Genomic DNA, 15,567 nt, shown 5'->3' on the forward strand with positions numbered 1-15,567 from the left:
GGCTAGCGCCGGGAGCCGGGCCGCGCCCCTCCGCGCCAGGCCACGCCCCCGCGCCCCGCCGGGATTGGCCGGCGCCGCGGCGGGCGCTGATTGGTCGGGGTGTGTCCGCGGGCGGGGCCGCAGAGAGCCGCTGTCATGGCGGAGCTGAGCGAGGCGCTGCTCTCCGTGCTGCCGTCCATCCGCGTGCCCAAGGCCGGCGACCGGGTCCACAAGGACGAGTGCGCCTTCTCCTTCGACACGCCGGTAAGCGCCCCCCGCCGCCGGCCCCCGCCGCTCGCCGGGCTCCCCTCCGCTCCCTCCCGCTCCCGGCCCACCCGGCCGGCGGGGGGGGGCGCCGCCCGCGCGGGGCAGCACGGGATTTGTAGTCCCGCGGCGGGCGGGGCGGCGCGCGGCCGGGCGCTGAGCGGGGCGGGACGGGACTACGACTCCCAGCGCGCCCCGCGGCCGGCCCCGCCCGGCCGAGGCATGCCGGGAGCTGTAGTCCCGGGGCGGCGGCGGCTGTGTCATTAAGATGGCAGCGCCCGGGGGTCCGCGCCCTCACCGGGGGTGGCCCCGCGGCCGCCGCCCTTCCCCTCCCTCCCCCCCAGGAGTCGGCGGGCGGGCTGTACATCTGCATGAACACCTTCCTGGGCTTCGGCAAGCACTACGTGGAGAGGCACTTCCAGAAGACGGGCCAGCGGGTCTACCTGCACCTCAAGCGGACGCGCAAGCCGGTAAGGGGATAAAAGGAACAAAATAAAAGAAACACAAGAAATAAAACCAGAGCCAGCCAGGTGCAACCCCTGCACACAGCCCTTATCCCCCCTGGGGAGCTGGGGTGCCCCCGGTCTGCAGCCCCGCTCCTGTTGGGTCCTCGCTGGGGTTGTCCCGAAAGCCTCAGCCTGGCCTCGTCCCGTCCTCACGCAAATTTAACGTCAATCCCTAAGTCCTGCAGCGTGCCCGCCCCCATAACCCTGTCCCCCCGTTTCTTCTCCATGAGACAGAAGGAAGAAGATGCTAACTCCAGTGCTGGGGACCCCCCGAGGAAAAAACCGACTCGCTTGGCCATTGGTAAGGAAGCACCCGTGTGCCGTACATTGCTTCTCCTTTCGGACCAGGCCTCTGGAGCTGCCTGGCCGCGTAGCAAGACTCTTTTCCCTCTCCTCTGCTAGGCTGCTCGAAGCTAGCATCCCCAGCTGAATTCAGACTTAAGGTCTTCTAGTACGTCTCAAGTGGGCAGTGACTGCAGAATGGGTGTTGAGATTTTGTTCTGCGTTCAAAATTGCATCGTGTTTTCTGTAGATAAAAGCATTTTGGCTTCTCTCTTAACTCCGTGTGCCTGACTCAGCTGGGTGTGCACATTAGCCTTGGGGGGCTGTTGGTTAATGGGGATGTATCCAGCGTGGGTCAGAAGGGAATTGGAAAATAATGTGTAAGTGTGAAAAAAATTGGTTTGAAGTTTCTGATAGAAAAAGTATTTTTTTAAACTTCTCAAAATTTGAACTGGTGTTATTGGTATAAAAAGGGAAGAAACGACTAGCAAATGCTGTGTGAAGGTTTTTGTCTAGATAGCTCTCTGAAACACAAGGCTGGTACTGGAGGACGTACGTGAGGACTTTAAATATTAAAAGCAAGTCCCTTTTGGGAAGGGCAGTGCTGATGTTCCATTACTCTTCTGCACCAACTGAAAAAGCTGTCACAGGAATCCGTGAAGATGCTTCTTATTTGGGGCAGTCTCGGCTGGTGATTTCTGAACCATTACAGAGATCTGTAAAGCAGAGAGGACAGGAACATTCTCAGCAGTAACAGGTCCTTGGCCTGGTGGAGACTGACCACTAGAGGGAAATCCAGAACCCGTACCACGTCAGTCCTGCTTCTTGCTCACTTTTTCCCTAGCTCTGCCTTGCGTAGCAGTCCTGGTGGATTTCAGCAGTCTGTTTCCCTTTGCTTAGAGTTCAGGAGCTGTGTGATGTCCTGAAGGGTTGTGTATTGCTTTACTTTGTGAAGCGATGACAGGAGATCTCTCTAGGATGTGCTGGAGAGGCGCAGAAATGGATTATTTGCATATGTTGTTGTGTCATGCTTGTGATTTTTCAGGTATTTCTAAAGTCGTTCAGGCTTGCAGCATCTGCATTCGTGCTTGGCTGTTTGTGCGTAGTCTAAACATTATAGGTGTCTGAGGGAGAGTTGCAAGAGAAATTGTTTTTGATATTTGTTTATTGTTTTGCAAGAGTGTTTTTTGTTTGTTTGTTTGTTTGTTTTGGGAGTACCTACAGAAATCAGAGACTGTTCTCTCCATTGCAAATGTAACTTTTGGTGACTCTTGGCAACTGGCAAATAAGCTTTTTCTGCTTGTAGGCGGGGTCTGGAGTTTCCTTCTAAGCATCTATAAAAACAGCTGGTCAAAGCAAGCCCCTTGTCACTAGGCTTCTGTGAAGTCCACACCTATGGCAGCAATTTTAGGATCCAGACAGCTTGTGGATCACTAAATCAGAGTTTTGCCTTAGTCATGCTGCCTTACTTCATGTCAGCTGTGGGCAAAGAAGCATTGCAAGCTGTTTGGTTCTGCCCATTACCACAATGTTTTTTTTTTTCTTCCTGTAGGTGTGGAAGGTGGATTTGACATCACAGAGGAAAAGTTTGAATACGATGAAGATGTGAAAATAGTTATTTTACCAGAGCATTTGGATATTCCCCGTGATGGGCTGGAGGGGCTCCCTGACATGGTCAGAGACAGGGTACGTTTAGATGAAGGGCGGTGATTTCTCTTGGCGGGGAGGAGGTGAACCATTACGGTGAAAGAGCTGCTGCGAAGCCTCAGCCTGAAGTAAGCAGGATTACTCAACACTTTTATAAAGCACTTAGGCAGTGCTTTGTCGTACAGAGTCCTGCTCTGTGGCTGAGGCTCCCAAGCACTGCCTTTCTGCAGCCGACTTGTGGTTCTGAGCCTAAATGCGGAGTGCTGTGGCACTGGAGGCTGCTTTTCTTCTGAAGAAAATGCTTTTCTTCATATTTTTTTTCCCCCCCACTATTCTAATTGTAGATTGCCAGTGCGGTGGAGGCCATCCTGACGGCAGACTCAGCCTCGCGGAAGCAGGAGGTGCAGGCTTGGGATGGGGAGGTTCGGCGCGTTTCCAAACACGCTTTTTCCCTGCACCAGCTTCAGAACGACGTCCGCATCCCACCATGGTGAGCGCAGCGCTGAGAGCAGCTGTACTGCTCTGTGTCCCCGATCCACCCTGATCGCCTTCTTCTCCTGTCCTGGAACTGTGGAAGATGGGATTTCTTTTGTGAGGCCTTGCCCTGTGCCTTGTCGTAGTAAATTCAGGGGAAGGGGCAAACTAAGGCATGTCAGGATGTCCAATGTTTTGAAGTAAGAGAACTGAGAGCACAGAAACCTTTGCTCGTGCTATGGCCAGTGGGTAGTGACGGAGAGGGCGTGGGCAGTAGAACCCAAAGGTTTTCACCCTAACAGCTCTTCTCCTCCGTTTCTTCTCAACAGCGGCTGGAAGTGCAGCAAGTGTGACATGAGGGAGAACCTGTGGCTCAACATGACCGATGGAGCCATCCTCTGCGGCCGGCGCTACTTCGATGGCAGTGGGGGCAACAACCACGCGGTGGAGCATTACCGGGAGACTGGCTACCCGCTGGCTGTGAAGCTGGGAACCATTACTCCTGACGGGGCTGGTGAGAAGGGGGCTGCAGGGAGGGGTAGAGATGCCCACGCAGGCTGGCTGTGGGCTCTGACCAGGCGCGTAAGGGAGGATTTCCAGGTACCAGGCTGGTGTTGCCTGTGTTATGACCTGGGAAGTCTGGCATACCATGAACCATTCCCACTTTGACAGCTTCTTGTGGCAGGCAAAGAACCAGCAGATAAAACCCTGCCTTCCTCCTTCCCTCGCTTGTACTTTAAAGGATTTTAGAAGTTATCCAGATTGCTCGGTGTGGTGGCATTTACCTAAATTTATCAAAGGATTTTGTGTCGAAAACCTGAGTGGAGTAGCACAGTAACCCACTTTCCTTACTCCAGGCATACGTGTAACTCTATATCTTGATCAATGAGAAAGTTGTTTGTCTTGTCACATGTTCTGGAGGAATTTCAATATTCTCTCTGTTGGCTACTCCCCTGGAAAAAAAAAAAAAAAAAAAGAGGAAAATCCAACTGCTCACTCTGTCAAAACTCCCAGTTCTCTTCATCTAGAGTGAATTTTAGATCACAGGCCATCAGTCTTTCCTTTTCCTTTGTGTCCCTGCGTAGATGTCTACTCCTACGATGAGGATGACATGGTGTTGGATCCCAACCTGGCAGAACACCTTGCTCACTTTGGGATTGACATGCTCAAGATGCAGAAGGTGAGGGGGAGTTCCTGCGTAGGCCCAGAGTGGGAGAGAAGCAAGTCTAAGATTTCTTAGCTGGATCCCAGCTTTCTGCAGCTATGCAGAACCGTTCCATAGTGCTGGTGCACGATTTCCATGCCCCTTTTTAGAGGATAGTTCAAATTTTTCTCGTGTTTCTTAGCATTCCTCCTTCTCTCCCAGATAATCAAATATTTGAAAAGAATTATTATATCTTCCTCTTCTTCTAATTTAATCAAACAGGATTAATTCAACCTGTTAAGTTTCTCTGCTGCTGCCCTTTTCATGCCTCAGATGTTCACTTGGGTCTTCACTGAGAGTTTTTTTTTTTCCTGTGACCCCCTCCACAGACAGACAAGACGATGACAGAACTGGAAATAGACATGAATCAACGCATCGGGGAGTGGGAGCTCATCCAGGAGTCTGGTGTGCAGCTCAAGCCCCTCTTTGGGCCTGGGTACACTGGCATCCGTAACCTGGGCAACAGTTGCTACCTCAATTCTGTGATGCAGGTGCTGTTCAGTATCCCAGACTTCCAGAGAAAGTAAGTGAGCTTAACCTCTCGTTTCCACTGGCCTGGGATCCCCTGGGATCAGTACAGAAGTCTCCTAGAGCTGTGAGCTTCTGGTGCAGGACTCAGACTCAGAGCTGTGTCTTTACTGGACGAGTCCGTGCGTCCTTCAGATGGCTCCGTCCTGTTTTGCAGGTACGTGGACAAGCTGGAGAAGATATTCCAAAGCGCACCTTCGGACCCCACACAGGACTTCAGCACACAAGTGTACGTAGACTTTTGGTGGGAGAAGGAAGGCCGAGGCTGCCTGGGTGCGTCTCCTCTGCTTTGCTGCAGGTTTCTCCCTCAAGCCTTGCCTCTTGGGTTCCTTTCCATCACCAGACACGCTGATCCTCAGCGATCGATAAGGATCTGAGCCAGGAACCCTCCGCTGATAGCCCTAGATGGAGAGGACAGGGGTTACCCCAGTGCTCATGAGAGGCTCTTAAATGTAGGACGTGGGGAATGCAGTACCGTCTGCTACCACGGGGGGATTTCTCCTAGGCATATTTTGTCAGCCTAACAGCAAAAAAAATGCTGGCATTCTGCAATGGGGGGCTAAGAGCAAAGAAATACATAGATTTAGAAAAATTCTCTCTCTATGGATAACTTACATATGCTTAAGGAGGCTTCCTGCAAGAGATCTTGTGCAGACACCAGCAGGAGAATATACAGCAGAAGGAGCGCAGGATTTCAGAGGGTGTTTGATTTTAAATACGTGGATGCTCTGCTGCATCTGCTCTAAAACAGCCAAGCAGTGTGTGGGGGTTTGGGATGGAGGAATGCAAGGGGGTATTTGTGGAAGAGAGTCCAGAGGTAAGGGGAGGTTCTACATTTGGACAGTCGGGGGTGAGGTGCTCAGTTAGGAGGGAATTGAGAAAGACTTTTGCCTGGGCAAAGGGATGGATTGGTTGGGTTTGGATCCAGACGAGTGGCAACAGTGATGGGGAAGAACTGGAGTGAGGTGGAGTAAAAGGAGGGTCTGGGCATAGGAGGAAATGACTTGAACGTTGCTGCTGTCCATGCAGTGCCTCAGGCAGTTATTCTTAACCTTCCCCCTGGGAAAATGTGATCAGTCTGCTCGCAGCAATGCTATTTCTGGCTCAGGCAGTTTCAGCGTGCCCTGCTGTCTCCTGTGCAGCCTGTAAGATACACTGCTGCTGTACCCATGTCAGGCTGCGGAATCCTTTGGCTGTTGCACGGCTGCTGTAGGGCTCGGCGCTGGCTGCCCTTCTGCGGGGAAAAGGAAGCTGTTCCTTTATCCCCACGCTGCAAACAATGGCTGAGTTTCATGCCCAGAAGTCCTAGTAACTTCCCAGTGGGGGATGTCTCATGGAACCAGAGAGCAGACAATCTGGGCTGGTGCAGCTGAGGAAGCTGGTTCCTGTGGCATCGGCAGTCGTGTCGGTGTTAAAGCTGGAGGGGTCGTTGTGGCTCCTGGAGCGTGAGGGGTCGAAGAAGATAGGTGGGTGCTAACGGTGACTTCATCATTCCAGAGCCAAGCTGGGCCACGGGCTGCTGTCTGGGGAGTATTCAAAGCCGGTTTCTGCGGAAGGGGAGCAGCAGCCTGATCAGAAGGTGAGCCCTGGGTGCGGTACCCGTGTGATGGGGGGAGAGAGGACCATTTCTAAAGGTGTGTCGTGGGGCTCTGTCACTTGAAGAGCGTGGCTAGGAGTAGAGTGTCGCGTGCCACGACACAAACGCTTGGCAAACCGTGACCGCCTTCCTCTTCCACCTTGTTCTGTGCAGGGTGTGCAAAACGGCATTGCTCCCCGCATGTTTAAGTCCCTGATCGGAAAGGGACACCCGGAGTTTTCCACTAACCGACAGCAGGACGCCCAGGAATTCTTTCTGCACTTCATCAACATGGTGGAGGTAACGGCTGAGTGTGTATCGCTAATTTTGGAAAAGCCTGGCTTTGTTTTCCTGCTGTAAGAAAGGGGTGAGGTATGGAGGTGAGATGCTGGCATTTGGAGCAGAGAGAGGGAGAGAACAGAGGAAAAAGGGGCAGGTAGCACCCGTGGGAGAAGAAAGAGAGATGTTCAGCTGTGTTACATCTGCCCTTCTAACCTCTCCCTTGTCCAGAGGAACTGCCGCAGCTCGGAGAACCCCAATGAGGTCTTTCGTTTTCTGGTGGAGGAAAAGCTGAAGTGCCTGGCCACAGAGAAGGTGAAATACACCCAGCGTGTGGACTATATCATGCAGCTGCCTGTGCCCATGGACGCTGCACTCAACAAAGGTCAGTAATGTGCTGAGGCCGGAATAGCAGCAAACGTTATGGATGGATAGTGTACATTTCTTACAGAGCTCCTTAAATGGGAAAGGGGCTTCCTCAGGGTATTGCTTTGCCACTTCTGAAGCCAGATCCTTCACCTGTCTTTGTGGGATTGGGCTGATTTCTGCAGGGGTGGTACAACGCAGTGATACCTCTTCAGAGCCTTTCCCTCCTACACTTCAAGCTGGGCTGTGATTTAACTAGAAGCAGCCAACTTTGTGCTGCGTTCTTTAGGACATGTGTTTGCAGGCCTCTGCTGCCTCTGGGTGTAGCTTACACCAGTTATTTTGTTAGCACCTAGAGGTGGTCCTTGACTCCCGTGCCTTATTGTCTAGATGAACTGCTGGAATACGAGGAGAAGAAGCGGCAGGCAGAGGAGGAGAAGCAGCCACTGCCTGAGCTGGTGCGAGCCAAGGTGCCTTTCAGCTCCTGCCTAGAGGCCTATGGAGCTCCAGAACAGGTGGATGATTTCTGGAGCACAGCCTTGCAGGCCAAGTCTGTGGCTCTCAAGTGAGTGTGTGTGTATGTGTGTGTACAGCTAGCTAGGCTATGACAGCCTCGGGATCTCCTTTGTATTGTTTGGGGAAGGAGCATTACCAAAATGTTGCAGTCCTCCAAGCCTTGTATCCGTAGAGCACTGAAACAGAAGCGAACCAGTTGATCAATGCCGGAGTGTTTGCCCTGGAAGGATTACAGTGGGCACAACAGCCGTGCTAGTGAAACGCTGACCAGCAGATTTCAGCTCCTGAGAGGCTACAAAAACACACTGATACTCCAGAAAACTGGCAGCTTTTATTCTAAATCCAGAATTTAGCTTTAAAATCAGTACAGGGTGTGGCAGCACCAGCCCTGCATGGTCTCCAACCCTCTGTAAGGGAAGTTTTTAGCTGGTAAAGTTTGAGCAAAACACTGGGCATAATGGACACCACCTGAGTTATTTTAAAGGATGCTAGCTTAAATGCTAATAGCAGGCCTTGAAACATAGCTTTGATTTGTCTTGCTGTCAGCAGCACGTGCAGCAGTGCAAAAGTCTAACTTCACAGACTTCAGCAGCTTCCTTCTGCAATGCTACTGACTGCTCTTCTGCAATGACAGAGCAGTCCTCAAAGAATCCAGTAAATCCATACGGTGGAATGTGTTTTTACAACAAACATAATGCTATTAAGCAATAGCTACTAAAAATGAACCGTCAGTAAAACGATCACTTTGAAAAATACCATTGTTTTGCTTTTAAATAGAGAATTGTGTTCACGCACTTTGTAAGAATTACATTCTTACAACTACCATGGCTTGAGTTAATTTTACAATGTTACAATGATTCCCTGATAATAAGTATCTGTTTCTCTTACTATTGTTTCTCCCTTCACAAACATTCCCCTCTGTTTCAGAGATGCCAAACACCCTTTCCCTCAAACTGTCTAACTAAGCATTCAATCAAATTCAGTCATTGTTAGCTTGAAACTTGCTGCTTCCACTTCGTATCTGAAGAAGTGCTCTTGCACATGAAAGGTGGTCCCTTTTTGCAGCGTTACCTGTCGGTCTAATAAAAGATGTTATTTCCACTGCGTTCCTTAAGGATTAGACTTTAATTATTTTAATTAATACTGAAATCTGAGGAAGCTTGTAAAATGCAGGACTGAGAGACAGAGAACATGCTATTTTTTCCTTATCCCCCAAGATTTTGTAAATGCTGCATTCCATCTCGTTTGGTCGGAGCATCTGCTTTAGAAGTTGCTTTGTGCTTGAGGAGCTGTAAGCTCAGCATAGGAGAGCTGCGCGGTTTTGTTTCTCTCTGCCTTAGGGCATCCCTCCACCCCACTGACTGATTTCTTGAACCAACTAGATGTCCTCAATCAGTGCTGACAAAGCATAAAAACTAGCTGTGATGTTAATCTCTTTCAGAACAACGCGGTTCGCCTCTTTCCCAGATTATTTGGTGATCCAGATCAAGAAATTCACTTTTGGTCTGGACTGGGTGCCCAAAAAGCTTGGTAAGAAGGACAAGAAGTACAGAGCATATAAGGTATTGGGTGTCATGTGTGGGTATTGTGGTTGTGACTGCAGAAAGGAAAGAAACTACCCCAAAAGGAGCTGCAGGCTGGCATGCTGTATCCCCAGCAGGGCAGGCTTACCCTTCTAGATCTCCCAACGGGGTCTTTTCTTTGTGGCCTTACGGCAGGCTGAGCAGCGCCATGTCTTGCAGATGTCTCCATTGAAATGCCCGAGGAGCTGGATATCTCTGCGCTGCAGGGAACGGGGCTGCAAGATGGAGAAGAAGAAATGCCAGACATCGCGCCCCCGCTGGTGACACCAGACGAGCCCAAAGGTAGCCTGGGGTTCTATGGCAACGAGGACGACGACTCCTTCTGCTCCCCTCACTTCTCCTCTCCGACATGTTAGTGATTCTCCTCCTCTTTTCCTGATGCCTGACTCGTTTCCTTGCTCTCCCTGTCTTGTCTCCAATCCTAGCGGTTTCCACTTGCTCAGACTTTCCCTGTCCCTCTGTCAGCGAATGCCGGCTGCCTCCCCTGCGTGCCTGTTATGCAGGGGAGTCTGTCGATTCCTATACCGTGGAAGATGGGGATGTGGCACGTCTGGTGCATTTAGAGGGGGCAGAGCTGAGGTTTATACGAGGTTTAATTGGCAGAGGCACTCTGTTTCCACAAAACACAGCAGAGGGTAGGGCTTGAAGGTTAGGGAAGAGCCAGTGCTGCTGAGTTCATGCAGTAAATCCCCCTGCGAGTGAGACTGCACTTTTGAAGAAGAAAGTTTGTAAAGGATGAGGAGAGCAGAGCCAGAATTTGCATGAAACAAAGTCAGGAAATGATGGCTTGGGGGACAGTGTGGGACTGCACAAAATGGAGCAGGCAGGACTTGGGTGGGAGAGGGTGTCTCTAACCTGTGTCTTCCCACAGCCCCCATGCTGGATGAGTCAGTGATCATCCAGCTAGTGGAGATGGGCTTTCCCATGGACGCCTGCCGCAAGGCCGTGTACTACACGGGGAACAGCGGGGTCGAGGCTGCCATGAACTGGGTCATGTCCCACATGGATGATCCAGGTATGAGACCACGCGGCCACGACACAGCTTACGGCATCTGGGTCCTTGCACTTCCTGACCCACTTCAGCAGTGGAAACCTAAAGCGGTCTGAACCTCAGGCTGCCTCCCTTCTGGAGGCGTCTAACCGCTCTGTCTTCTGTTTTCCGCTGCAGACTTTGCCAACCCATTAGTTCTCCCGGGATCCAGTGGACCAGGGTCAACTATTGCTTGCCCAGACCCTCCTTCAGAAGACAGCGTGGCCACCATTGTCTCCATGGGCTTCTCCCGGGACCAGGCCATGAAAGCGCTTAGGGCAACGGTGAGAGTCAGGGCTGGCATCAGAGCGAAATGGTGCTCTCAGGATCTGCAAGCTCACAGTCTTTGCCTTTGCCTTCCAGAACAACAGCCTGGAGCGTGCTGTGGATTGGATCTTCAGTCACATTGATGACCTCGACGCGGAAGCTGCTATGGATATCTCAGAGGGGCGCTCGGCAGCAGACTCCATCTCCGAGTCTGTCCCTGTTGGTCCTAAAGTGCGCGATGGGCCTGGAAGTGAGTTCCAAGCAGTGGGAATGTCAATTTTGGGATGCAAACTCAGCATGGCCTTATCCTCCCTAATTAATGCAGTAAACCCATAGGTTTTAGCAGCAGCAGCTCCCACGGACTGAGCTGGTGGTGAGAGCTGGGAGGAATAGAAGGATGGCAAATGTTGGGCCTAACCCCTCCAGCCGGGCATTACTGGAAGCTGTAAGAGAGAGGCAAAGGAAGAGACATCTAGTGAAAGATTGTGCTTCTTTCTCCCCGTCTTGCCTGGAGGCCTTTCTGATCCTCAGGCTTCTATTTTAAAAGCAAGTTCCAGTCCATTTGCAGAACTGATCCCAGTGTTGCATGGCAGCTGGACACCGTAGGGAGGTGGAATCCTCACTGTTACTCATCCCACAGACCTGAGCCAAGTGAACACTAGGAAGGGAGAAGGCTGAATGGAAGCTGCCATCTCCTGTTTCCTGTCACGTTTGGCCTTGAGACCAAGCTCTCAGTGTCACACTTGACAGGGTCCCATTTTTAAGACCCTTCAGGTCTCACACATCAGGAATTCCCTAGAGGGAGGGTTGTTGGGGGTGCGAAGCCTTTCCTCTTTCTCTGATAACTCCTCTTTTCCCTCTTCCTGTCAAGAATATCAGCTGTTTGCCTTCATCAGCCACATGGGCACTTCGACTATGTGCGGCCACTACGTTTGTCACATCAAGAAAGATGGCAGGTAAGGGGGATTTTGACAGCATAAGTGAAAAGCTTTACTTAAATCATTGTCTCCGCCGTTTCCTCAGACATTTTGGGGGGAAGCGAGCAGGGACTTTCAGGGATTGCAGCAGCATCCTTGAGCTCCCCCCTTCTGCCTGTTGCAGGTGGGTGATCTACAACGACCAGAAAGTCTGTGCTTCTGAGAAGCCCCCCAAGGACCTGGGCTACATCTACTTCTACCAGCGGATCCCCAGCTAGGACGGCCTCCTGCTGCCTGCGGAGAGGGGGAAAGCGGGCTGAAGGCAGAGGGGGGCAGCGGCGGGGGCGGTGAGGATCAGAGCAGGGTCCGTCTCCTCTTACCCCGCTCCTCCCTTCACGCTCTCCCCGTGGAGACCAAGGTGGAAGGAAACTGGGGGGGCCGGAGCCCCCTGGGTTGGGGACGTGAGTGAGGGGGGTTGGGAGGGAGGGGGGAGGGAGAAAATAATCAGTTTCTGTAGGAGATGCCCTCGGTGCCCCCGCCCTGTGCCACACGCCGCCATGGCGCCTCGCTGCCTGAAGGGGGGAAAAAAGGGGGGGGGGGCTGCGTGTGCGGGCGGCTTGTACCCCGAGCGGCGCGGGAGGCAACGGGGGGGCCCCGCGGATTGCCAAAATACACGAGGGACGAAATAAAAAAAAGCCGAAATCAGCCCCCGCTGCTCGCCGCCTCGCTCTGTGGGGGCTGCGGGGACGGGAGCCGCCGGCCTGAGGGGGCGCTGAGGGGCTCCCCGCCCCTCCCCCACCACCGCCGCCACTAACGGCCGCTGCGCGCGCCGCCCGCCTCGCCTCAGCGGTGGGGGCGTGGCTTCGGGGAGGGGGCGTGGCCTCGGCCGCCGCCGGGCTATAAAAGGGGCGGCCGCAGGCTCGGAGCCGCCACTGACCTTCGGCTGCGCCCGGGACCCGCTGCTCGCTGCCACCTCCTCCTCATTGCTCCCCGCCATGGCGCCCAGGAAGTTCTTCGTGGGGGGCAACTGGAAGATGAACGGCGACAAGAAGAGCCTGGGCGAGCTGATCCACACGCTGAACGGCGCCAAGCTCTCGGCCGACACCGGTGAGGGCGCGGCCGCGGCCGCACGTCGCGCACGTCCCGCGCGGCAGCCCCGGGAAATGTCAGAGGGCGGCCGCGGGGGGTGGGGGGCCCTAAATATAAGTATAAATAAATGCGACCGCGCTAAAAATACCGCGACACCGGATCCCGGCCGCCTCCGGTAGCGTGGGCAGCGGGGGGGAGCCGGGCCCCGTGGGGTTGGGGCTCGGGCCTCCTCCCCCGGGGCTCCCTCAGGGCGCTGAGGAGGCCCCGCCAGGCCCTGCCCCGCGGGCCCGTGGCCATCCGCAGCCCTTTTGCCCTCCTTTATCGCTCCAGGAGGCCCCCTGCAGCCCCCCTGCCCCGCTGAGGGGCGCAGAGTGCAGCACTGCAGTTGGGGTCGCTCAAGCTGTGCCCCCAGAGCGTGCTGTTATAATCCCAGGTGTAACCCGATGCTGCCCTTTTCCCCCCCGGTTCAGCATAGCCTCTGCAGCAGGGCAGGATTCCTGCCCGGTTTCTTGGTTGGGCCGTTTCCAAGGGACCCTGCGTGAACCGGCTGAGGGGCCTGCCTCTCTGCCTGGTCTCACCTATCTGGCTGCTGGAAAGGGTTTCCTCCTTGCTGTCGAGGCATCAGATAGCAGGGATATTCCTGCTTTCTGATGCTGCAGCAGGTCCCCCAAATGTCATGCACGCTGAGCCTTCCCAGCAGAGGGTAGGGAAGGAAATGATGACCTCTTAGGTCATCAGGCTCAGGGTTGGGTGCAGTTTCTGCCCTTGGCTCTTCCTGAAAGTGGCATTTTTCTCTGTCTTCCAGAGGTGGTTTGTGGAGCTCCTTCAATCTACCTTGACTTTGCCCGTCAGAAGCTTGATGCAAAGATTGGAGTTGCAGCACAGAACTGTTACAAGGTGCCAAAGGGTGCTTTCACAGGAGAGATTAGGTGAGCCCAAAGAGAAGTGCAAGGCCAGCGTGGCTCTGCAAAGTTTGGTGCCTCCAGATGTGAATTAATACTCTCACCTCCTTTCTCCTCAGCCCAGCAATGATCAAAGATATTGGAGCTGCATGGGTGATCCTGGGCCACTCAGAGCGAAGGCATGTTTTTGGAGAGTCCGATGAGGTGAGAGGCCGTGGGATGGAGAGATGGTACAGATCAGATAGGTCTGTGAAGGTGGGAGGGGTGAGCAGTTTGTGGGAAAGACAGGAGCATGAATAGGTGTGACTGTCACTTGCCTTTTTCTCTTCCATTCCCAGCTGATTGGGCAGAAGGTGGCTCATGCTCTAGCTGAGGGCCTTGGTGTCATTGCCTGCATTGGAGAGAAGCTGGATGAGAGAGAAGCTGGCATAACAGAGAAAGTGGTTTTTGAACAGACCAAGGCTATTGCTGGTAAGGGAAGGAAATGGACTTTTTACCCTTAAGATATGTGGAAAATGGCTGCTACGGCCTTAACTGACTGTTCATGGCCTTTCTGGAAGGCTTGTAGATCTGTTGCTGTGAGTGTTCACACAGTAATGGTCATGTTAATGAAAGTTCTGCATGTTCCAGAAAGCTTTCCAGGTCTACCCTTCCCAACGTGAAGGACTGTGCTTACTTCTTACACCTTCTCCTTTCTCCACAGATAACGTGAAGGACTGGAGTAAAGTGGTTCTTGCCTATGAGCCAGTTTGGGCTATTGGAACTGGTAAAACTGCAACCCCCCAGCAGGTACGAGCAAGGGAAGGGTGGCTGACAGGATGGCTGAGTGACCCTGTTCCAGAGGTCCTGCCAGATGATGGAACAAGACAGTTCCTTCTTTGGAAGGGAGCTGTACGCAGGATGGCCCAGTCCTCAGTGGGGCTCCTTCTGTTCCATTGCAGGCCCAGGAAGTTCATGAGAAGCTGAGGGGATGGCTCAAAAGCCACGTATCTGATGCTGTTGCTCAATCAACTAGGATCATCTATGGAGGTAAAGGAGTCTGAAGCCCCCTTCTCAGTGCAGGAAGCACTTAGATCTCTGCTTATTGCTGCAGCTGTACCTCACTGCTCTGCTAATGAGGAAATAGGAGGTTGGCAGAGTGTGAGGCCCTAACTGTTGGCGCTTCAGGCTGTCTAGATCTGTTAAAAATACCACTCTGCTCATCTCTTAAAATCCTGTTCCCTCCTTAGGTTCAGTCACTGGCAGCAACTGTAAGGAGCTGGCCTCTCAGCATGACGTGGACGGCTTTCTTGTTGGCGGAGCTTCCCTCAAGCCAGAGTTTGTGGATATTATCAACGCCAAACACTGAAGCTCCAACGAGGAGCAGTCCCTTAACGGTTCAAAGCAAGAAACGGAAGCACGAAGGGACCTTTCATTGCACATGTCTAAGTACAGAGGCCTCTTCTGAGGCTTCCCCCCCAACCACGGTCATTGTTCTAGCTGTGCTGCTAACCCCCACCACCCTGTTGGAGTCCTGTTAGTGTCAGCCTGTCTCAGCAGTTTCTGAATTGGCAAAATCCTCGGTTTTCTGTTGAGCTGTTTGAGCCCACAGTCAACTTGGCCGTTGCCTCCCCCTTTGTCCGCAGTGCTACGGGTAGAGATGGCCGCTAGTATGGGGGGAGGAAAAAGGAACCACCATGTGCTGCATCCTTCAGGCCCATCAGCAAGGGGCCTGGTAGCTTAGACCTTTGTGAGACACCTTACCTCACCGATGTCCCGTACTGAACAATAAATGAAAGGGAAATTAAAAAAAGGTGTGTCTTGGATCTTATTCAGGAGTGATTAAGGACAAGGTGTGTCCAGAACTGGCATACTTGCTCCTGGTGAGCTCTCGCTCCTGGCTGCAAGAGAGTAACAGGGTTTGGGTTTTTGGTCTTGTTTGTGGCTGGTGGTTTGGGGTTTCTTTTGTTTGCTAAATTGCTCCAATAGGCATTGCACAGCTTCAACCTGTACTTTGCCATTGCAGCTCTTCGGGCATGCCCCAAAGCACCTTTCATCCTTCCCCTTGCAGCTCTCTGGGTCCGTGGTGCTCTCTCTGTGTGCGCCTATTCCTCTTCGCATAGGAAATTTTCAGGCTGTGTGCTGAGACTTTGCTCACAGCCACGTGGTGGGGGATAGG

The 15,567-nt window shown here is 53.0% G+C and overlaps 2 protein-coding genes across 3 annotated transcripts; both read left to right on the forward strand.

The window, feature by feature from the left end:
- The first annotated feature begins 5 nt into the window (after window positions 1–5).
- Window positions 6–12,123, forward strand: USP5 (ubiquitin specific peptidase 5). 2 transcript variants are annotated; one of them, XM_084501766.1, is made up of 20 exons: window positions 6–243; window positions 588–713; window positions 984–1,050; window positions 2,584–2,717; window positions 3,023–3,168; window positions 3,482–3,666; window positions 4,238–4,332; window positions 4,686–4,879; window positions 5,042–5,113; window positions 6,382–6,463; window positions 6,635–6,760; window positions 6,971–7,124; window positions 7,496–7,670; window positions 9,063–9,151; window positions 9,364–9,555; window positions 10,076–10,219; window positions 10,373–10,518; window positions 10,598–10,751; window positions 11,373–11,457; window positions 11,603–12,123. In XM_084501766.1, the coding sequence occupies exons 1-20, from the start codon at window positions 136–138 to the stop codon at window positions 11,694–11,696; spliced, it is 2,568 nt and encodes an 855-aa protein (XP_084357892.1). In that variant the 5' UTR covers window positions 6–135; the 3' UTR covers window positions 11,697–12,123. The 2 variants fall into 2 exon arrangements, with proteins under 2 accessions (XP_084357892.1, XP_084357893.1); XM_084501767.1 differs by having other exon boundaries at window positions 9,364–9,486.
- A 197-nt stretch (window positions 12,124–12,320) lies between these two features.
- TPI1 (triosephosphate isomerase 1) lies at window positions 12,321–15,201 on the forward strand. The gene is made up of 7 exons (XM_084501800.1): window positions 12,321–12,525; window positions 13,313–13,436; window positions 13,529–13,613; window positions 13,748–13,880; window positions 14,113–14,198; window positions 14,351–14,438; window positions 14,639–15,201. Exons 1-7 carry the CDS (start codon window positions 12,414–12,416, stop codon window positions 14,755–14,757), a joined length of 747 nt encoding a protein of 248 aa, XP_084357926.1. The 5' UTR covers window positions 12,321–12,413; the 3' UTR covers window positions 14,758–15,201.
- Window positions 15,202–15,567: the final 366 nt, after the last annotated feature.

Source organism: Aythya ferina, assembly GCF_964211825.1.
Source record: "Aythya ferina genome assembly, chromosome: 1".
Classification (NCBI taxonomy): domain Eukaryota; kingdom Metazoa; phylum Chordata; class Aves; order Anseriformes; family Anatidae; genus Aythya; species Aythya ferina.

What these genes read in the sequence shown, in the direction of transcription:
- USP5 (XM_084501766.1), top strand. Translation starts at nt 136, where the DNA reads ATGGCGGAGCTGAGCGAGGCGCTGCTCTCCGTGCTGCCGTCCATCCGC. An exon ending in CAGGACTTCAGCACACAAGT is followed by an intron (nt 5,114 to 6,381) that starts GTACGTAGACTT and finishes TCATCATTCCAG; the next exon opens with AGCCAAGCTGGGCCACGGGC. An exon ending in GCCAAGTCTGTGGCTCTCAA is followed by an intron (nt 7,671 to 9,062) that starts GTGAGTGTGTGT and finishes AATCTCTTTCAG; the next exon opens with AACAACGCGGTTCGCCTCTT.
- TPI1 (XM_084501800.1), top strand. Translation starts at nt 12,414, where the DNA reads ATGGCGCCCAGGAAGTTCTTCGTGGGGGGCAACTGGAAGATGAACGGC. An exon ending in ACAGACCAAGGCTATTGCTG is followed by an intron (nt 13,881 to 14,112) that starts GTAAGGGAAGGA and finishes CTTTCTCCACAG; the next exon opens with ATAACGTGAAGGACTGGAGT. An exon ending in AACTAGGATCATCTATGGAG is followed by an intron (nt 14,439 to 14,638) that starts GTAAAGGAGTCT and finishes TTCCCTCCTTAG; the next exon opens with GTTCAGTCACTGGCAGCAAC.